This window comes from Barbus barbus (genome assembly GCF_936440315.1).
Source record: "Barbus barbus genome assembly, chromosome: 5".
Lineage (NCBI taxonomy): Eukaryota > Metazoa > Chordata > Actinopteri > Cypriniformes > Cyprinidae > Barbus > Barbus barbus.
The window spans coordinates 6528729-6552309 of record NC_136733.1 but is presented as its reverse complement, the minus strand read 5'-3'; the positions used below and the strand labels follow the sequence as shown (position 1 = coordinate 6552309).

Here is a 23581-nt window from a genome sequence, read left to right as displayed (position 1 = left end):
CAGGAGGGATGAACGCCATCTCTTTTCAACAGGTCAGGTCTGAGAACAGACCAATGCAATGGCTTTTTCACTGAGCACCTTACCATTGCAGTCTCTATATTTATGGTTATGATTTTGAGCTTGATTATGCTATATTACGCTATATAATAAAAATATCAGCACTCTTGGCAAAGAAGGCTGTGAAAATGAATCTGCATTGTTAATCCTTTTGATCTTTTATTTTAAAAAAAATTACAAAAATCTAACCTTTCATTGGATAATAAGAATTTAAAATGGGCGGAAATGTCATTATGAAATAAATGTTTTTTTTCTCAAATACACGTTAGACACAATTATTGGCACCCCTAGAAATTCTTATGATTAAAATATCTCTGAAGTATATTCCCATTCATATTCACAATTTTGAGCACTCCAGGGTGATCACGAACATGAAATTATCCAGCCATGGCTTCCTGTTTCAAGGAAATATAAATAGGAGGGAAAACAAAAACCCAAATTCCCTTAATCATCCATCACAATGAGAAAAACCAAAGAATATATTTCTGATGTGCAGCAAAAGATAATTGAACGTCACAAATTAGTGAAGTGGCTTTCAGAAAAGAGCTAGAGCAGTGAAAATTCCCATTTCCACCATTAGAAATAATTAAGAGTTTCCAATCAACAGAAAATGTTACGAAACTGTCTGGGAGAGGATGTGTGTCTATATCGTCCTAATGCACGGTGAGGAGGAGAGTTTGAGTGTTAGTTTCTCATAATGTAGGTTAAATGTTTAAACACTGCAAGAGGAGGGAACATCTAATTATAACCCAATCTGTCAAAAAGAGTAGAAAAAACAACAACAAAAAAACGTGACATTTAATGAACAGTCATGCTCATTCTAATTTGACTATTGGAATTTTACACATTCTGAGAAGAGATAACATCATAAGTGAACTCCAGTAGTATGTCACTTCTTCATGAATCTGGGATTAAGTCATATGTTATAATTGTGGAAGATATTCCCGGCGATCAGGGTTAATTAGGTTCTCCACTCAAGAGACTCACTGAAGAACCTTAAGTATGAAAACATGTACACTCTCCTGTCTCAAACTAGTTCACTGACCCCATCACTCAAAGCACATCTGATTTCCCATTGTGCAATTTCTAACCTCAGAAACGATCAGCTTGACAGATAAGGACTATGCTGGAACATCACATCAATCCACCAGCACCGCTGAACACAAGAAGTCTGCTGGTGTCGGTGGGTTAAAAACGCTGGAGGAGAGACAGTAACTATGTGGTTTTGAGAGGAGGTTGTAATGAGAGAAACAAAAGACGTGTGGTTTGGAGAGCCTGTGGTTCCCCTGGCAGAGATGTATGGAGTGAGAGACGTTGCTTTACTGAAGCAAATACTGGCAGAGGGGAACAGCGAGATGGCCTGAGATCGAGGACTTCAGTCAGAGCTATCAATCTCAGATTCCATCACACAACAGCAGCAGATAGTTAACCACCGAGTATATCGACTGACTTCAGTAAAGTACTAATGGCATGTTGTATCTGTATGCAGTGTTTTCAACAAAAAGCAAACAAAGACATTGCTACAATGTTGATTTCCATCACATTAAATGTCAGAATCTGGCTAAAACATGTATTGTTGTATTCAGGTAGCCATCCGGAGATATTAATACAATTACATGAGTGTTTCAAAATGTTTGCATTACTTAAAAGACCCTAAAAAACTGTCCATTTATATTGAAGCCATGAAGAATAAGCCTCCCTTTCAGTCAGAGAGCCATTGACTGGGTGAAAAATTGCCACATTAAGTGAACCTAAAGGAAAATAATAATGATAATAATAATAATAAAGGCATTTCTGAACACATTAATTTAAAACAATATAGCAAAAGGCAAAGGTGGGTGACATAAAATAGTTTTTTGCTTTCTTAAGCAAAAAACAAGTTTGTAATTTTGATATGTATAGAGTGCTTTTTAATATAAAGACTGATTCAGCTGATTAAATTATGATGAATGAATCATGTTAAAAAATATATCAGATTATTCGTGATTGAATTTTACTCCACTGACAGCCACAGACAGTCATAAATCATCTATACACTGAATGTCTGCAGATTCACCCACAAGCTTTAATTTGTACTGGAAGACACTATAGTGTTAATTAACAGTATGTTTTTCCCCCATATGCTCCTTATATTCGTCATCTTTAAAATAAAATAAAAATCACTTAATCTCTTTATGTCATTATGTTTGTACATTATGTGGCAAAGGCCAAAATATGTAAGAATAAAGTGAAAAATGCAATTATAAGCAAGCCGCACTGTTAACATATACAGTACATGTAATGAGATAACACGTGTTTAAAAGTATCTTTATATCTACAGTAGCTATATATTATATAGTCAAACATCCATATGTAAAGGAAATGTTATTGTGTGGATGTGTAACAAAATGTTAGCCATCTTGGTTCTTGTTGATTCCAGAACGTCTCGGTTACGTACGTAACCCTCGTTCCCTGATGGAGGGAACGGAGACGTTATGTCGTGACGACATTAGGGGGATTTACTTGAGAGCCCCGACTGCCTCTGATAAGAGAAAACGCCAATGAAATTTGGCTAGTGGATTTTGCATACCTGAGCCACTCCCCGTGCATACGGGTATAAAAGGGCGACAGGTGCATCCACTCATCAGGTTTTCCGCTGAGGAGCCGAGAACGTGTCCCTGGCAACCAGCGATGGTTCAAGATTGTGGCATGGGGACATAACGTCTCCGTTCCCTCCATCAGGGAACGAGGGTTACGTACGTAACCGAGACGTTCCCTATCTGTCGGTCACTACGAGTTATGTCGTGACGACATTAGGGGTCTATGGAAAGCGCCACAACCTGAACCCCGTCACGACCTTGTGGCATGCAGATGTTGACAAGCTAGCGCGTGACAGACAAATGCGATGCGAAGGTCGCAACCTTCCCGTCGCCCCAGCGCAAATTCGCTAACCTTGGCGCCTGCAGGGACCACTGAGTACATTGCTGCTGGAGATAGCCAAGCCGCTGTTCCTTTCCCCAGAAATCGGAAGGGATTTCGACCTTCTATGAAAGACTGCTTCAAGTCTTTCCTGCTTGTTGTTACAGCCCAGCAGTAACGACGGGGAAGCGAGCCTTCCGGAGAAGGGCGCTACGGAGGCCACACCCTGCCCGAAGGGTGGTAACGTGTGGAGACACTGGTATGGACTGGCCCAAGCCTGGGGCAGTGCTACATACGCCTGGACCCTGGGGCAGATCCTACCTACGAGAAGGGAGGAAGGCTGCCAGCAGGGTCTGACAGAGCTCTGTCAAAGGGAAGACACGGGTTTACCGTGAGGGAAACCGTACCGTGGATGAATACACGTGTGGGATCACCCGAAGCGAATCAGGCCACACGGGCACCTAGCCGAGTACAGGGGCTGACCGGAGACCCGGGCAAGCTAACACCGGTACTGGGCCTGGCGTCAGACTGCTCCGCCCAGCCTGACTGCCGGGGGTGCTGGAGGAACTCCGCCAGGGTTCGCCGTCCGGGGAACTAACTGGAGGAGAGAATAGGCGCTCGTATCCCCGGGTAAGGGGGAATGGCGCAGCAAGCGTGACACCGGCCAACTCTTCCCGCCACTTACCTGTTACCCAACACACGGGAAGAGACTGGCTCAACGCGGAGACTGTAAAATCTCGCGAAGGTGTTCGGTGTCGCCCAGCCCGCAGCTCTACAGATGTCTGCCAAAGAGGCGCCGTGCGCCAACGCATAGGAGGAGGCAACACTCCGTGTGGAGTGAGCCCTCACCCCGAGGGGGCACGGCTCGCCTTGGGATTGGTACGCCAAGGCGATGGCATCCACTATCCAGTGGGCCAACCTCTGCTTGGAGACAGCCTTCCCTTTCTGCTGGCCTCCGTGGCAGACAAAGAGCTGCTCAGAGCTTCTGACGCTCCGGGTGCGGTCCACGTATATGCGCAGAGCTCTTACGGGACAGAGCAACGTCAAGGCTGGGTCTGCCTCCTCCGAGGGCAGTGCTTGCAGGTTCACCACCTGATCGCGGAGGGGCGTGGTGGGAACCTTAGGCACGTATCCAGGCCGGGGTCTCAGGACAACGTGAGAGTAGGCCGGCCCAAACACAAGGCACTCTTCGCTTACCGAAAATGCTTGGAGGTCCCCGACCCTCTTGATGGAAGTGAGCGCGGTCAGGAGCGCTGTCTTGGCCGACAGGAATTTCAGCTCGACTGAGTCCAGCGGCTCAAAGGGACCCCTCTGAAGTCCAGCCAGGACAATAGAGAGATCCCAGGAGGGCATCAGGAGTGGCCTAGGAGGATTTAACCTTCTGGCACCCCTCAGGAACCTCACGATGAGATCGTGCTTCCCCAGGGACCGGCCGTCCACTGCATCGTGATGGGCCGCAATAGCAGCCACGTACACTTTCAAGGTGGAGGGCGACAGCCTGCGCTCCAACCTCTCTTGCAGGAAAGAAAGCACCACTCCAATCGTGCATCTTCGGGGGTCCTCCCGACGAGAAGAACACCAGTCCGCGAACAGACTCCACTTCAGCCTGTGGCAGGCCACTCAAGTCTGCCGCATCCCATCCAGGAGCCACACATGGAGGTTCCACAGATCTGGACGCGGGTGCCATATGGTGCCAAGCCCCTGAGAAAGAAGGTCCTTCCTCAGAGGGATGCGCCAGGGAGGGGCTGTCGCGAGGAGGGTGAGTTCCGGAAACCAGGTCCGGGTGGGCCAATATGGCGCAACCAACAAGACCTGCTCCTCGTCCTCCCTGACCTTGCACAGTGTCTGTGCGATCAGGCTCACTGGGGGAAACGCATACTTGCGCAGAGCCCTCGGCCAGCTGTGTGCCAGTGCGTCCGTGCCGAGGGGGGCCTCGGCCAGGGAGAAATACAGCTGGCAGTGGGAGGACTCGCGGGAAGCAAACAGGTCTACCTGAGCTTCCCCAAATCGACTCCAAATCAGCCGGATCGTCTCGGGATGGAGTCGCCATTCTCCGGGGAACGTGAGCTGTCGTGAGAGCGCGTCAGCTGCACGATTGAGCTCCCCCGGAATGTGGACGGCGCGCAGCGATTTGAGCTGTGACTGACTCCAGAGGAGGAGATGGCAGGCGAGCTGTGACATGCGGCGTGATCGTAGACCTCCCTGCCGGTTGATGTACGACACAGCCGCAGTGTTGTCCGTGCGGACCAACACGTGCTGGCCTAGGAGCAGTGACCGGAACTGCTTTAAGGCCAGATGCACTGCCAACAGCTCTAGGCAGTTGATGTGCCAAAGCAGTCGAGGCCCCATCCAGAGCCCCGAGGCTGCCTGCCCGTTGCATGTAGCGCCCCAGCCCATGCTGGAGGCATCTGTTGTGACAACAACATGCCGGGACACTTGTCCTAAGGGCACCCCGGCCCGTAGGAAGGCAAGGTCTGACCAGGGGCTGAAGAGCGGCGACACGATTGCGTGATGGTGACACGACGTGTCCCGCGGCGCCATGCCCATCTCGGGACCCGTGAGTGTAACCAGTGCTGAAGTGGTCTCATATGAAGCAACCCGAGCGGCGTGACTGCGGCTACGGATGCCATATGCCCCAGGAGCTGCTGAAACTGTTTCAGCAGAACCACTGTCCTGCCTCTGAAGGAACTCAGGCAGTTCAGCACTGATTGGGCACGCTCGTCCGAGAGACGTGCCGTCATACTCACGGAGTCTAACTCCACACCGAGAAAAGAGATTCTCTGCACAGGGGAGAGCTTGCTCTTTTCCCAGTTGACCCGAAGCCCCAACTGGCTGAGGTGCCGGAGCACCAGGTCCCTGTGACCACCCAACTGTTCTCGCGATCGGGCCAGGATGAGCCAATCGTCGAGATAGTTGAGGATCCTGACGCCCACTTCCCGTAACGGGGCAAGGGCGCCCTCCGCCACCTTCGTGAAGGCACGGGGAGACAGGGAGAGCCCAAAGGGGAGGACCCTGTACTGCCATGCCCGCCCCTCGAACGCAAACCGTAGGAACGGCCTGTGTCGAGGGCGAATCGAGACATGAAAGTAAGCGTCCTTCAGGTCGATCGCTGCAAACCAATCCACGGACTGAACGCATCTGCGTCAACATCTTGAACAGGAGCTTGTGTAGGGCCTGATTCAAGACTCGCAGGTCCAGGATTGGCCGGAGGCCACCGCCTTTCTTGGGCACGATGAAGTAGGGGCTGTAAAACCCCTGCCTCATCTCGGCTGGAGGGACCGGCTCAATTGCACCCTTTGCCAGAAGGACAGCAATCTCCTCGCGCAGGACAGGTGCATCTCGGACTGCCACCGAAGTCTCGAGGATGCCGCTGAACCTGGGCGGCCGCCTGGCGAACTGAATCGCATAGCCGAGTCGAACTGTGCGAATGAGCCAGCGAGACGGGCTGGGTAGCGCAAGCCACGCCCCCAGATACCGTGCAAGCGGCACCAAAGGCCCAATCGACGTGCCCGCAGTGGTGCAGCGAGGGGGAGTAAGGTTGGATGGAACAGAAGGCAGTGCGTTCTGACTCATCCCCACAAAACTCCCTAAGTCCCCGAGGGGACTGGCTAGAGGTGCGCGGGGAGGCATCGCGTCCCCAGACCGCACTCTCTTGGCCACTGGCAATATGGGTCTCGGGTGAGAGTGAGGAGTCATTGTGTCGCACACTGTCAGCCCGCAGACCTGGGAACCCGGAGGAAAGGGAAATTGCTCTTTCTTTGACAATGTGGGTACCACTGGCCCTTGAGCCAGTGGCGGAACATAAACAAAAGAAAAGACAGGATTCTCCACCCGGCCCTCCTCCGGGGGAAGGAGCGACGCTAGCCTCGTCGTCTCCTGGGAAAGAGCAAATTCCTCCATCTCCGGGTTGTGCGCGTCAGGGCCGCTTTTTTCGTCTTCCTGGAGGACTTGGCGGCCGGCTGAGGCGCAGGGGGCGCCGCACTCCTGCGAGAGGCTCGACGCACCGGCCTAGGTGACGACTCAGCACGGGGCGGAGCAGCTCTGGAGGACGCAGGAGGGCGCCCACGGCGACCAGCAGACTGGGGCCTGGCCCTTGGGCCAGCGGTGGCAGCTGGAGCATCCCGCCGTTTAGGGAGGATGTGCTGAATTGCCTCCGTCTGCTGTTGTACTGCCGAGAATTGCTGGGCAAAACCCTCGACAGTGTCGCCAAATAGCCCCGTCTGGGAGATGGAGGCGTCGAGAAAGCGTACTTTGTCAACGTCCTTCATCTCGGCCAGATTGAGCCAGAGATGGCGCTCTTGGACCACTAACGTGGACATCGCCTTCCCGAGGGACCGCGCCGTGACTTTCGTCGCCCGGAGAGCGAAGTCAGTCGCCGTGTGCAGCTCCTGCATCAACCCCGGGTCGGGACTACCCTCGTGCATTTGTTTCAGTGCCTTGGCCTGGTGAACTTGCAGGATGGCCATGGCATGCAGGGCAGAGGCGGCCTGGCCCGCAGCGCTGTAAGCCTTGGCGGCAAGTGCGGCCGTCAGCTTACAGGCTTTGGACGGGAGACGCGGACGATTCCTCCAGGTGGCGGCGTTTTGCGGGCACAGGTGCACCGCAACCGCTCTCTCCACCTGGGGAATATCCACGTACCCCCTGGCCGCCCCGCCATCGAGGGTAGTGAGGACGGAGGAGGGAGACGAGCGGCTTCTGGCCGAGAAAGGGGCCGTCCACGACTTCGTCAGCTCCTCATGCACCTCCGGGAAGAAAGGTACCGGGGCAAAGTGCGGCCGCTGGTCGCGTTTTGCGCCGATGAACCAATCATCCAGCCGCGAAGGCTCGGGACTGGGCGGTCTGTTGACCTCCAGCCCGATACTCACGGCTGCCCGGGCAAGCATGGCCGTCAGCTCTGGGTCCGGATCGGCAGTGGCGACAACACCCGAGGGGGGCAGCCCCGCCGATCGTTCATCCTCAGAGGACGAAAGCCCATCCCCCGATGCCGCGATCGACATCTGATCCTCGGGCGGCGCACCGAATGAAATGCTGGCGGCCGCGTGAGGCGAACCAGCGAAATCACTCGGGAACCGGACGGAACAAGCGCTGCGGGAGGAGTAAGAGGTCCGCGGGGACGTGCCCGGCGGAGAAGCTCTTACTGTCACCCTCAGATCTCCCAGAGCGCCAGCCGGCGGTCCTCTGCTCGAGCCAGAGAGACCGGGATGGGTGGCGGCAGAGGGTGCCAATCCTTTCAGAAAGGAAAGGTGAGATCGCAGCGTTGCCATGCTCATACGCCCACAACAGGCGCATGACTCATCCACAAACGCATCTTCAGCGTGCTGGATGCCCAGACACTGAAGACAGCGCTCGTGACCGTCATCCGAGGACAGGAAGCGACCGCAACCAAGAGAACACGGACGGAACGGCATCTTTAAAAAGACGCGAACCGCCCAGTGTTTTAGAAATTTGCTCTTTCAGGTGAAGTGCCCAGGGGAATCGCTGCTGCAGGGACACCGCTGTCTGCACCATAACGCCACCCAGGAACAAACTTCGAGGCAGACGGCTTTGTGGAGATCTGATCTGTTTTGAAGATTTCTCATCCACTCGGCTCCGAAGCAAAAATCTGATGAGTGGATGCACCTGTCGCCCTTTTATACCCGTATGCATGGGGATGGCTCAGGTATGCAAAATCCACTAGCCAAATTTCATTGGCGTTTTCTCTTATCAGAGGCAGTCGAGGCTCTCAAGTAAATCCCCCTAATGTCGTCACGACATAACTCGTAGTGACCGACAGATAGGGAACATATAAATACTGCACATGCAAAAAATAGACATTAAAATGTGCATGCGACATGGCAAACCTTGAGCTGAGGATGAAGAATAGCTAATTATCTCTTTAAGACGTGATAATATCTTGTGAAATGTCAAGCTTATTTCATTTTATCTAGAATTTTTATGGATAAAAAAGTAAAACGAGTTGTGTGTAGTGTTCGGTAATTTGCTACTGTGTTTGAATGCTTATTAAAGTAAAACAATGTAATGGTTAAAAAAAAAAAAAATAATAATAATAATAATAATCAGTGTTAATGTGCAAACTACAAAAAATATGAAACTGTGAATGTATAGACTTACAATATTTGAATGTTTGTTTGCCATGTGTTATACTTTTTAAAGGTGTAATTATAATAGATGAGTATTATAATGTATTATAAGTGTAGTTACAATTATTCATGATACTTAGTGCATTAAAATTACTTTAAAAAATAGAATGCATTATATAAAGGTGTTAAGTGTTACCAAAAATTGTCATTTTTAACTAATTTATAACATATTAAGAATTAAAAAGTGACACTACATTCAGTTCAATCTTAATATTCCCTTTGTTAAAAATGCATATCATTTTTCCCCATGACATTATTAGTCATTTGTATCTATTTACCACCCATTTACAAAGTGAACCTTAATGTGCAGTTATTACATTTATCACAGATTTTTGCCCTTAGAAAGAAGGCTGCTGCAATTAAAGACTCATAGTTTCTTGTTTACAGTGGTGTTGTTGCAACATTTAGATGACATACCACAGAACATCTGCAACAATTATCAAATTATTTTCCTCCACCACTAGGGTTATGATACAAAAAAAGATATTCTCTCACATTCTGGCTCCTGCTCCGTTTCATAACTGTCCTCCACACTCTTGCAATGTCATTGGCTGTTGCTCGTGCTGCTTCTCTTGCTCGTCGAGACTTGTTCAACAGACAAACAGACACGTTTGAAATTTGTCTTGGTACCTGCAGCTTCTTGCAGCACATATCATGAGTGCACACAACAGAAGACCGCTGTGACTGTCAGCTATGATGTGGGGTGTTTTAGTCTGAGATATACACATGAAAATGTGATGTGCTTCAGTCTAGTAGGTCTTGCTTGGCTTCAGGAAAAGAAAAAAAAGATTTGTTTATTTTAAAGAGACAATATCAGCTGCCCTTTTTATTTATTAATTTTTTAAGGGGCTCAACTGACTAATTGCATTGCTATGAAAAAAACAAACACAAAAAAACTTTGAAACCAAGCAGAAGCCTCTGCCCTCTGATTGGTTGGCAATGGGTGGAACTGATATCCATTGGCTAGTGCTGATATATCGCCACCCATAATTAGATTTTAGCAAATCAATTTAGACCAATGCAAGCACAGTAATTAATATTCATGAGCTCAACAGCCTTCCAGGTTTAGCACAAAGACAGTGAGCTGCTGATAATGTGCAATCTACCTGAGGGAAGTCTAATGTTGCTAAACAGATGAAAATATTTGACCCATTCTAAACTGTAGTTTTTAACCCCACATCTCATTATTGCTCCCAGACTTCAGCTAATCCACATACAGAGCAATTGGACCAAGCAATACCTTCATGAGTTTGACATTTGTTATATTTTCAGGTTTGGAATGCAGATATAGCAAGCTACACGGGAGACCATATCAAATATGACTTTATGATTTGCGGTCCCTTTTCAACAGCAAAATAAAATAGAAATCACAATTGCATTTCCAAAAGTTACAATTTACAGTCACTCCCACAGCAGCTTTATTAGAATCCACATTGAAGCAGTATACGACCTCGTATATTTGCTCATACACAGGCTTCAGACTTTAGGTTTTAAAAAGACAGCACTGCTGTTTTTAAATATGTATAGTCAATGTATAGTTTATGCATATACAATTTATAGTTTATGTGAAGACGTTTTAAATTCACTTAAAATTAAAAGTTGTTATATTTTGCAAAGCCGATGAAAGTAATGGCTTTAAATTATACAGTAATGTTGAATGGCTGTATTTAATGGATAAAATTGAGGGAGACATATATTTAGTAGAGACATCAGTAGCAGTATTGCTACTTGCCTTCATTAATAATAGACTAGTAATAAGATGACATTAAACATATTACAAATAGACCACCTTTATGTTGCTTCTACAGTAATTTGGAGATTTGATGTGAAATTATAACAATATCAATATATTATATTAATATTTGAAATAATTGACAGCACTATAATATATATATCCACTCCTTATTTGGTGGTGAAAAGGGAACAAATGTCAGTTCAATCACATCTCAAATCAGCAATCATTTTGTGCTAAACGTGACATTTTACATCCTCTTTTGTCTTGCTAAATACTCAAAAATATATATATTTTTTTCATATATATAATTTTATAAATTTACCGCATAATTGGAAAAAAGTACAATAAAATTATTCGGTCCCACTTTATATTAGGTGGCCTTAACTACTATGTACTTACATCAAAAAATAAGTACAATGTACTTATTGTGGTCATATTGTATTGAAAAACACATTTGCTGCTATTGTGGTGGGATACGGGTAAGGTTAGGGACAGGTTTGGTGGTATGGGTAGGTTTAAGGGTGGGTTACGGTGTAAGGGATTGGACAACAGTGTAAATATAAATGTAATTACAGAAATTAATTACAGATGTAATTACATATAGGTATTTTAAAAAATATAAGTACAATGTAAAAACACGCATGTACACAATAAGTGCATTGTACCAAATGATTAATTGAAATGTAAGTACATAGTAGTTAAGGCCACCTAATATAAAGTGGGACCAATTATTCAGTTCATAAGTGATGTTTATCGTGATTTGTACGTTGTTCATCTCATATTTCATGTCAAGCATATTCTTCTCAGTGGTGACTTACTTTTGAAAAAAATAAAATAATAAAAATAAAATCTTTGTGGCATAATTTTCATATGTTAATATTAAATGTCTGGATCTGGGACAAGGCTAAAACAATCAAATAAAATACATTAGTAGCAAACATAAAAATAGGCATGGTAGAAGTTTTCAGGACGGTTTTAATATGACCTTCAAAAAAAAACCAAAAAACATAAATAAATAAAAAAATCAACCCCCGGGGCTATAAAAATGTCTGTAGTATATGTAGAGTCTATTTACAGTATGTATGAAAAATATGGATTTATGACAAAAGGGCTATGGGAACATGTTGAATATTAACATGATACACATCTCTCTCTCTCTCACTCCGTTTCATCCCTGTCTCAAGCTGCTATCGGTGGCCTATTTGAGTTTGGCAGGGGTACATTGTTAGCGTGCCCAGGTCCATGTTTTTGCAAGCAGGAAAGGTTGTACGCTGGTCATCGCTATGTAAATTCGTTCTATTCTGTCAATCACACAGCATAAATTGGGGCTGCAAATATGTCAGTGTCTTAACCTGCTGCTGATAACCTCTGGCTAGATTTTTAATGTAATATTGGCTTCAAATGACAAAACATAATTTTAAAGGACTTAGATCATGAATTTTAGATCATGAATTGGGTCATTTAAAATGTTTTCAGGATTTAGACTTGACATTGTTCTAGCTTTAATGCAAAGGTGATGGATCATTTGAGAGTAGCTCTTAGTTGCATCCAGCTTTCAAACTTTTATTTGTGCACAAATTTATTCTGTCCCAGTTCATGATAGTGTGGAAAGACAGAGAGATGGGTTGATTTTTCCAGCTGCCGCCTTTCCTGACAGTCAGTGATGCCCTAGTACATGGCGAACTTGTTGGATGCTGCTTCTGTCCCATGAAGAAGTACTGAATGAAATAGAAGTGTGTTCAGGAGCTGAACATGGCAGCCAGAGTCTCCAGCACATGATTGATGATACTGTTTCTGTGGTGAAAAGACATTTTAGGCAGGACTGTTTGCTTGTAAATGCACAGATGCTAATGAATGTGTTTGGCCAATACCAGAGCCATTGACTTTCCCAGCAGGACAGATTAATTTGGGAACATTTCTGAAGCAGATGTAACGATTCCTGTTTGCTTTTCTTGTCCTACGATTGAGCAAAGTAGCTTTTTTTTTTGTACTACTACTAAAAGACTTAAGGAGCCTTTGTTACAGAAGAGAGTGTGTGTGTTTTATGTAGTAATTCTGATAAAATACATAAATAGTTAAGCATAAGTTTGGAAATTTCATTTCATAATTTCATTCAACTTTTTTTAGGGCTAGTGATACAGGGAGAGTTGCTTTACTGCAGCAGATATGTCACTTTGCTCATAGCACAGCAAAGAGTGAAAAAAAAAAAAGCCTTTGTCCATTGCATGCTCATTCTATGATATTCCAGCGCTATCTCACGGCAATTCGTACATATTTTACGAAGTGGCCAATTCGTACGAATTCGTACGACCTCACTCCTACGATTTAGTGCGATTTGTCTAAAACCCTGTGGCGGGTAGGTTTAGGGGCGGGGTTAGGTGTAGGTCATTCGTACAAATTCATGCGATTTGGCAACTCGTAAAATACGTACAATTTAGCAAAAATCGCATGATTTTGTACGAGTGAGGTCATACGAATTCGCACGAATTAGCCACCTCGTAAAATATGTACGAATTGCCTTGAGATTGGGCTCGATATACGCACCGAGTCAATGTTTCAATCGTTTAAGGCAAATGAGGATGTCAAACCAAGGTTAAAAATGTCCGTTTGCAAAACAATAAAATAAAATAATAAATAAAAATTGTAAGCCCAGTGGCTTTTTATTGGGAAGAAATGTTACACAAGCATTCTAGAAATGGACATCCTTCATCCTGAACTAACAGTATATCCATAATTTTTTAACGTGATAACGTGATTTGGATCCAACCCTTTAATTTCCTGTAGAGCTGCTTTGCAACGATTGGTATCGTAAAAAGTGCTATACAAATAAACTTGAACTTAGTAAATAGTGTATGTTTGGACTTGTGTGTTTGCTTTCTCATCAGCATTTTTTTCTGTTTTTCTGAAGCGTTCATCTGAGAAGTGCTTCTCTATGAGTACACTTGTCTCTCTCAGAAGACATTTATCAAGGTCAGATCTTCAGCTATTCAGTAAGTGCTCGATTTGATGCTGTCTAAACGGAAACAGGAAGAGGACAATGAGGAAAACAGGATTATTGGGGGTTGTAGTTCCCCGGTGAAATGCTTTCCCAGTAATCCTATTATACCGGCTCAGACCGTTGTGCTCCAATTCTTCTGGGCCGCAGGGGCCGCTGCCAGCCTTTCTGATGTCATCGGCTGATTAAGGACAGACAAAGAGTGTCACAGGAGGAGATCTGGAAAAATATTTTTCATGCTTTTTTTTTTTTTTTTCTCAGTGATGTTATTAAACTGCCCAATCCTCTAAACTCAGTGACCCATGATCTTCACTTTGACCACACAAGTGGAACCTCATGAACTTTTAGTCCTCTGAGTTACAAATAATTTCTTACTATGTCAGAAATTTTGGTGAGAGGTTTTATATTGGTATTTTACACTGATAAAAAATATTTTGTGGTTAAGTAAATACTGCAGAAAAACCAATGGAATTTCTACATTAAATAATTTGGTTCAGGCAAGAATAAAAAAAGGAGTAAATTCAATATTAGTACTCAATTTAAGCTTGTAGAATTTAAAGTTTAAATTAAATATAAAGTATAAGTTCTTATATTTTACTTGGAATTGTTTATTTTTACAAATATTGTATAAGTAAATATCCACATCATGATCCCATTGTTCCCATCATGCACTTGGGCATAAATAATTAATATGGTAATTTTGTTTTGTATTTACACTGTTTTATGGTTGCTTTTGTTGTTTGGTTAAGTAGCTTGCTGACCAAAGAAACAGCATAGCAAGAACACCAACAGATGCACATTCGGCTTTCGGCCCTTGATAATAACGTTCTTATCTTGTGTCCAAATCTGACGTAAAACCCTACAGGGTTGGAGGTTTAAGGGTACAATCGATCTATCCCAGGTTAGTCCTGCCGTCTGATGCTGGAGCACAGGGGATATTCATGACATATTGTTGATGTTTAGTGTATTGTTTAGTGTTTTAGTGTCTTCCTCTCAAAGAGCAAAGCTCAAATCTCGCTCTGCTCCTCTGTGATTGAAGATACTGATAGAGATGATAAATCTTTGTCCTTATTGCTTTCTTCTGCCTCGTGGAACATTTTCTCAGAGCTAAAGCTGCGAATGAAGATTTATGGCGTTTCATGACTGTTGTGTTTTCTGCAAATTAGGAGCCTGTTTTTATATAGTTGCCACAGCATATTTACAAATCCATGCATCTTAAAAAAGCTTGTTTTTTTTCTCAGTTAGGTGACAAAATTAGGAATTTCTTCTAATCGCCGGACTGTCTTTGCCAGAAACAATTTGTTGAGATGTCTCATACAGAAACTGATACAGAAACACCATGTCTGCATCAAACATAACTGCTTTGTTGCTTTTCAAAGCAAACTAAATGTCTTTGAAGTAAAATGATGGCATAGCGATTCTTCTGGGACTGTTTTAAAAGCATCAGCATGCTTCATATTTCACATGCTTGAAAACTTATCCAATGCACAACTTCTTTGACTGGCAGTGAATACTGTCTCCTGGACTTGGGAGTACTTATAGATAGAAAAGCAAGGAACATTTTTCAAGATCCTCATTTAAGTCGTCTTTGCTGCAACAAAAGGGGAAAACCTTGAATTGATTCAGCCCTATACCTGGGCCATTTCATTTGAATGTTCTCAGAAACCCAAGGCTAGATGTACAATAACCTGAAGGCAGGCCATTATAGTGGCTTCACATTCATGCATTGATTTTGTACTGAATCATAGTGTTTCAGCTGCATTGCTATGGAATGTCATGCTGGTGTACCAATTTATCTGTTGTCATTACCTTGGCCTGAGTTTATTCATTTCCACCGAAAATCTCTGAGCATCCTTGCATTTCAGTCTGGACAAAGTTTGTGGCTTGTACAGACATGAAAGAAGCCATGTACATCTTTGCAATACTTAAATGGTCAAAAGAGTATTGCTTTGTGAAATAGTTTTTTAAAAAAGAATCCATTGGCCTACATAACCAAACGATGGCTGAAATTGGTAGCCCAGAGACATTTTAAATGTATTTAAAGCTGAATTTAAATATAAAAAGAACAATTATATACAATTCACACTAATATCTGTGAATTAAATGATTTTATTATAGTCAGATTGGGAAACAAAAGTTTCTGAGTAGCTGTGCAGTGCATCAAAAACAGAAACAGGCCATCTGTCATGTGGAGTGGGTGCTTGCAGCGTAGACAGCTCTATTTTTTAACAGACGCGATCTAGTTTTGTCATGTCACGGCACTCACTTTCAATGCAGACACTGTGTCTCTGTTGTCATGATAATCAGCACTGTGGGGAATTATTCTCAGCCCGTGTGAAGCAAGTCAAGGGGTCGGGATCTTGACCATGCTAATTGGTGACCTTTGGTCTAGATCACCATTAAACCACAAACACAAGGTAACTGTCCCAGACTTATATCTTAGAATGTGGACACTGTCATTTGGTCAGTACACCCTCAGAAAGAAAAAAGAAAAAAGAAAAAAAAGGTGCAAAAGCTGTCACTGTTGCGGTACCTTTTCACAGGTACACTTTGATACCTTTTAGGTACTAATATGTACATTTAAGTTACCAATATGGACCCTTTAGGTACAAAGTGTACCTTTTGAAAAGGTACCGCCCCAATGAAAGCTTTTGTACCGTTATTTCTGAGAGTGCGCCTTCCTGAACAAAATAACCAGCCAGCTTCATGTAAACTTGAACATTTTTTGAAATGCTACATTTTTGGCCAAATTTCAAAGATAATCTGTGTCTAAAGCTACAGGATCTAGTTTAGCATAACCAAAATTGCATCTTCATGGGTCTTAAATGGAAGCATCTGGGACAATTTACACAACACTTTTGCATGCACAACTTCCATTGGATTATGTGCATGAATAATCAACAAAACTGATAATATTGAAATGTTGTTTTTTTTTTTTCTTTTTTTTTTTATAAAATATTTAAAATTTAAATATTTTCAGCATTTTAATATCTCTACCTTTTCACCAAATAAATAAATTATATCAGAGTATGAAATGGTCAAGATGGATATTAAAATCCATTTTCCTTGATAATTTTTAGGGGAGTGTGATTTCGTAAATTCTTGGTGCATTTTTATACTTCTCAAAAGTCATTGTAGTTCATTTGCTATGTACACAAGAGTGCTATTAAATAGGACAGTTACCATAGCTTGAAGTTCCTGTATCCTTTGAACAAGTCAATTGGCGTTGACGGTCGGGTGGATCTCCATATCAATTGCTCACGCAATCTTAGCAATGAGCTTACGATACATTAAGCACAAAGCATGGTGATTTATTAGGACATTGTAATTATATCCTGGCAGAGCATTTGTGGTTTGGGTGGGGGTGTAGCAGTGGGCTAGCTCACACACAAAGACTCATTCGCCTCATTAGCTGCTGCATGCTACAGCATTAATCAGCATTTCACGTAATGGGATGCCACTGGAAGGACAATACCGCAACGTCTGCAGTTTACCAACCACACATCGATACTGAGCTTGGCAGGGAAAGAGGGTGGTTTACTTGACCTTGGTGGGTTGAGAGGCTTATTTCTGTTATGTGGGGAAAATGTAATTGACGACATGTTGTGAGTGCTCATGTGCGTCCATTTCTTTGTGTCCTATGAGTTCACTGTGCAAAACTTAAAGGATTATTGACAAGATGAGGAGCACCTTCTAATTAGTGGCAGTTGCTAAGGTAACCACCATTACTATTGCTCTTAGTGATTCAGTTCAATTATTGCCTATTGTCTAAAGTCCTAACTCAACGCATTAAACCTTGGTATATAACATGTCCCTCAACAACTGCGAATGAATCAGGTGTCTTGTTGAGGAGAGGAGTGCTCTAGTAAATAAAACAGGTGATATAATCTAAGACCAAAGATTTAAGGGTGGATCTACCCAATCTTACAGGAAAACACATCTATTTTACTAAGTGGAGATTTTGCAGAAATTGGTATGATGAGAATCACACAAAAATATAAGATTTGAAAAAAAAGGAAGGTACATTAAGGTCCAACGATAATCATAACCATGACTGTGGCATTAGTAAAATGCATGAAAATGTACAAATGTGGTTGTACGAATTCATACAAAATAGCCACCAATTTGCCATAACATAAAATAGTTAATGATTGCATCTATATAACACAAGGAAGCCCAGTGGTGATAGCTGCATCATTGAAGCAAGATGTACACGTTTGTCAGGTTACGTGAGTGTGAGTGTGGAGCACATAAACAACCCTGTATTTTAAACCTTGACTAAAGCAATTTTAAAATCAAAATGGCAACTTTAAGCTATTCATCAGAATCAGTAACATTAATATCAGCTCCTTTCTTTTATGTGTAATCCAAATAAGGCTCATTAGAAAAGTATGTCTGTTGTGGTATTTTGTTGCTTTTTACGCAACACTTTCAAAGTGAAATGTCCAGTGAGTGACGTTAAAATCATGTTCAGTTTTATCTGAAACAGGTGAGGTTTGCATTAGAAAACAATGTACCCCTAAACCGTATAGTGCTTACAAAAAGCAAGTGTAAGATAAAAACACATTTACTGAAGTAATCATCTTGTTTCTACATCGTGGGACTCGATTCACATTACAAATGCTGTGCTGTACCGGGTGTGCTAGTGAGTAAGTTTATTATACCAAAACATCCATACATATGGAGCTGGTTATGTGATGCAAACATCAAAATATATGAATTTATAAATCTCATACTATGGTAAAAGTATTTTAAGCTCATAACATAGTATTGTGCAAGAAACTGCATTAAAATAATTCTTTATTATTTGATACTCTCCTCTCCCCCAATAATCATAATTTGTGAAAGGGAATACAAGTTATTGGTGTTTTTCATGCCTCTAGTGTTCATTTCAACTGGAAACTAGTGTGAAATGTATGTTTAGATACTTTTTGACTTTTCCAAAATGTAGTAAAGGCACATTTTCCCAGATAGCCAAAGTTGGTGTAATCATGTCCAAACTACAACACTGCTGAAATAATCCTTTCAGGTTTTCTTTTTAATACACCAGTTTGATCAAGACATTTAAGACTATCCAAATGATGATAATAAACACACTAAGGCTCAGCTGTTATTTCATCCATCTCTATAAATGTTAATAATTTGCATTTTCTAAACTAACATTTTCCACAATATTTCAGACCTGTGATTTGATTTTCTAATGATATGTCATCTTGATAGGAATTATGAGGGAAACAAGATTAGATTTGCCCTGTGGTGTGAAACAGTGGCAGAAACTCTTCGTCTCACCAGAGTTCTTCGGCATCAAGGGGTATTGTGTTAGAGTTCTGACTCCAGAAATGTTACTTTTATCATGGAAGTCTTGAATGCCTCTGTAAACCAGTATGTCCTTGAGCAAGACACTTAACCCAAGCTCCCTCAGGTGCAACCACGGCATGCTTCTACTGCATCCTTACCTGTTAGTCTCAAAAACGAGCAGAGTCTGCTCAGTGGCCACTCTAACACCAAACAGGCTAAGATTAGAAAATACTGGGACTGAATTGGCGTGAAACCATAAACCCCTTGTTTTCTGTGTGATTGCTTTGTGCGGTACAAACAAACATTGGTCTTCTTATTAAATATAGCATTTTAATGAGAAATAGATTATTATTTGAAACATTCATTTTGAAGAAAGCCAATATAGTTATTTCAACAGAACAGCAGAAATTACATAAAGTACTTGAAAGCAGTTTCTCAACCCACTGAACGCTCTATCGGATAGTGTGTCGTACATGGTTTCAACAGAAGTGCATGGAAGTGCATGTGCTCGTGTTGATCATTAACAGATTTAGCTTGGACAAGATCCATTTCAGCTGGTGATGTTTCTCCAGATGAGGGCAAATGTTTTTGTGGGGGACCTGCGATATTTACAGAACTTGTGCTCGAGGTGGATTTGCGTTGTGTTTAATGGACTGTGGTTCATTTGCTGTAATCTAAGAAAAGCTTTTGATTCCATGGTTATATCAAGACAAAATAGGTATTTACACTTATAATATACATTTAACTCTAATTCATTAACCAGGTTAAGTCTCCTCTCAAAAGGTTATTTTCAATTCATGCAGAGTACAGCAAGAAAGCTTCTGGCCCTGTTTCCATGAGTCAAGTGGCATGTGTTTAGATTTAGATGGTATCTTCCTTTTAAACTAAAAAAAAAAAAAAAAAAGCATTAAAGGGATTGCTAACAGGCACTTAATAAGACTGAATAATAATAATGACGATAAAATAATTAATGCTAATACTAATGGAATTCTCCCTATGCTAGAAATTACTCTAGTTCTCTAAGTTTATTTTGCAAAAAAATAAAATAAAAAATAAAAATCCCCCATCCCAGGATTTTAGAGTAGAGAGATTAATCAGTCGACATGTCAAAAAGTTAAACCTGAATTGCATCAAGGAATATAAAACCCGAATTAAATCTTATAAAAGTAAAGTGTACATTTGGTATACAAGCAGATTTTGAGATTAAAACCATCATAGATATTTGAAGTTTTAATATACTGTTCTTGTGGATTCCTTCTTGTTAATGAAAATGCAATGGCTTTACAATGTCATGCCATAATCCCGCAGTACATATATATATAATTTTCTTTTTTTTCAGACCACTGTGCTATATTTCATTAGAAAAAGACTGTAAAACAAAAATACAAAAGCAATTTATAGGACATTTCTCACAAAATGTGCCCAGCTTCTTTTTTCTATTTTTTTTCATCCCTCTGAGAAATGTATGGCTTTATGCTGACCCTTAAGGAAAAGAGAAATGATCAAATTTTGTTCACGGTGCTGCAAAAAAGCTTGACACATCAGCAATCACAATGTGTACATTATGCGAAGCAGTACGAAATAGCATGAATTGATTATGTTCAACCATAGATACTGCACTCAGGCACCGAAGCGACTCAACCTCGCTGAAGAACAAGAGCGCAAATCTGAAAATACAACAGAGGGAGCCCACCCAGGATTCAGTTCACCTGGCGAGAGGCAATAAACGACAATCAAGACAACTGGACGTCTAGCAAGATGGTGGACATCTGTACTGAACTCACTGCCAAGCTCTCTTAGAGGGTGTTGTATGAAAGGACAAGACAGTACAGTCAATGATTCCTTACGCTGTAAAAATCTCATCTAAAAGATGCATGATAACCACATGGTAGTGCCTCAAATTAATTACTGTATGTTGTTTCTGCCCTTACGTAGTTGTCTTTACATCTCTAAAAATGTGTTAACCAGTAAAGAATGGCAGTTTAAGATGTACCTTTGATCCCTCAAAGTAAAATCAAGGCCTCTGTTTCACTGGATGTTGAATTTAATAGTAATAGTGATCTTTTCTCGTATTCTTCTTTTTTTAGGAAATGACAGACATGCTTCGACAAATATGATACAGTATTTTTTTAGTTTTTTTGTTTTTTGTTTTCCTTTAGTGAACTAAAATGATTTCTCTGTATTTTTAGTTTCCGTTTAACAATTACACTTACAAAGTTGTTAATAATACATCAAAAATCAAACCAAAAGGTTCCAAATCAAACGGAGAAAGAAAATAAAAAGGACTATCTCTCTCTTTTTTTTTCTTTGTCCTCAATACGTTTTCTTCTTTCTAATTGTGTTTTCAGCAAAGTTTGGTAGTAAGGTGGTCTGATTGTTTCAAGATTTCTGTGTTGTACATGTCCAAGGCGTGATTCACGCGAATCATCTCGCTGTTGTTGAGCTTGAGCCGATGTTTCAGCATACAGGAGAACAGGTCCAGCTGGGGCTTCCCAGGGGCCACCGGAGGGGCCAGACGGTTAATTCTCTCCCGTATGTCCAGCAGTAGGAGCATGATGGACGAGGACGAGTAGAACTGTGTCCCCTGTGTGTACGACTGATTTACCTGCTGCACAGCGCTCCTCAGCAGGTCGGCGTTGAATCGCAGGCTGTAGCCGAACACTTGTATGTCAGAGATCTTGATGTAGATCTGCCGTTTGTTGGGGTCAGATAAATCCACAGGGCCCTGGCCCGTGTCGTTCCGCAGGACAGTGGGCACCTTAGCGCGGCTTCGCAGGTAGATGTGCACCGTCTCGAAGAAGGTCTTCCAGCGGTTTCCCAACAGTAGGGTCCAGTTAAAGCACTGCGAATTCTGCAGTCGTACCTTCTCCCAGCGCGGGTATCCGTGCTCGCCGAATGGCATGCTCCAACCCTCCGAGTGGCTTCCGCTGAACGGGTTGACATAAACGAAGAACATGGGGTCCACGCTGCTGTTGCGCATCTGGCAGATCTTCATGGACAGGCCTACAATCATGTGTAGGTAGTCCATCCGGTTCTTGTTGCTCTTGAGCGTTAGCGACATGCGCTTGCGCCACCGCGGGTCGAAGAAGGTCTCCAGGCGCACCTCGTTGCTGATGAAGGTCGTGTGGATGTGCAGCCGTGAGTCCATCTTCTGCAGCAGGTACTTGAGCTCCAGGTCCTGGAAGTCCAGGTCAGTCTCAAAGCTGATGAATTGCTCGCTGCGCTCCGAGTCCACGTTCTGCGGCTCGCAGCGTCCGCGGTACAGCTTGTAGCCCTTGTTGCAGGAGCCGCATTGCGAGATGTTGGCCAGGCTGCACATGGCGCAGCTGTTGTTGCCGCCGATCACGCAAGGGATGGGCCTCTGGCAAAGGGTAGCCCCTGTGTGGCACACGCACGTGCGATGGCTCTCCAGGAAGGTTCCCCAGAAGCCGTTCTCGTTGCAGTAGAGGAACGACTGCACACGGTTCAGCCATTGTAGCACCGATCTGAAAGGAGACAGATAACAATGCAGTCAAGCCAGGTGTGTAGAAGGATCCATTAATAATGCAGTGTTAAGTCCAAAGGCACAAAGCTAGCGCCTCAGCCTCCTGACGTTTGTTACAGTCTAATCACTAAAATGGATAATGTATTCTGTCAAATTTTCCCAATGCACAACTCGTCTTTTCTCTCCCCGCAGGCATTTTGCCTTGTCATTTTGAAAGCCTTTGGAGCTTCTCTGATGCAAGAGGGGAGAACTGAACGCCTGAATTTTGATTTCTGGGAGACAAAGTGCTAAAGGTTGCGATGACATGCTAATGAACCCAGAGAGTAACAGAGTCAGATGCGGGATATTCCTACTTGATATCCCTGTCTTCCATCTGATGTTATAAACACAAAAAGGCAATGCTACAGTTAGCTGTGCAGTTCTTTGATTGCTGACAAAGAATTCTCCTTGCAACCAATTTTTTGGAGGACAAATTATGACTTTATGCAGTGCTAGCATTTGTTTGGCCGGTAATAATAATATAATAATAATAATAATAATAATGGTGTTAATGCTTAAAATTCATAATAAAGCTCATTTAAATTTCAGCAGCTGTACAGAAGACAATAGTGTCATTATTTGGCTCAAGTCAGTTCAGTGTGGATTCATTTCAATTTGTTACACTAGCTACGTTTCCAACCACATACTTTTATTTATTTTTAATAATTTATTTTACATTTTTGGATATCACATAAAAAATGCTGTATGGAAATGCCAAGATAAGACTACTACTACTACTACTACTACTACTACTACTACTAATAATAATAATAATCACATAAAATCTTAAATGCAAAATTTCTGAGCTCAATTTAGGCAGACATTATTATTATTATTATTATTTTAATCCAATAAGAAAACACTTCCTTTAACTATAATTGGAACACATCTGCTATGTATTATTTATTACACATTTACTGTTTTCTTGAATACAT

General features: G+C 42.7%; 1 protein-coding gene across 1 annotated transcript in view; it reads right to left on the bottom strand.

Moving 5' to 3' along the window:
* Positions 1-21467: 21467 nt before the first annotated feature.
* LOC306870509 (BMP/retinoic acid-inducible neural-specific protein 1-like) overlaps positions 21468-23581 on the bottom strand; it is a gene marked incomplete at both ends in the record, with an annotated part of 38977 nt that continues 36863 nt past the window's right edge. The window contains one exon of the mRNA XM_079417816.1: positions 21468-22608. Coding sequence (XP_079273942.1) covers positions 21468-22608 — 1141 coding nt within the window. The remainder of the gene's footprint in view (positions 22609-23581) is intronic.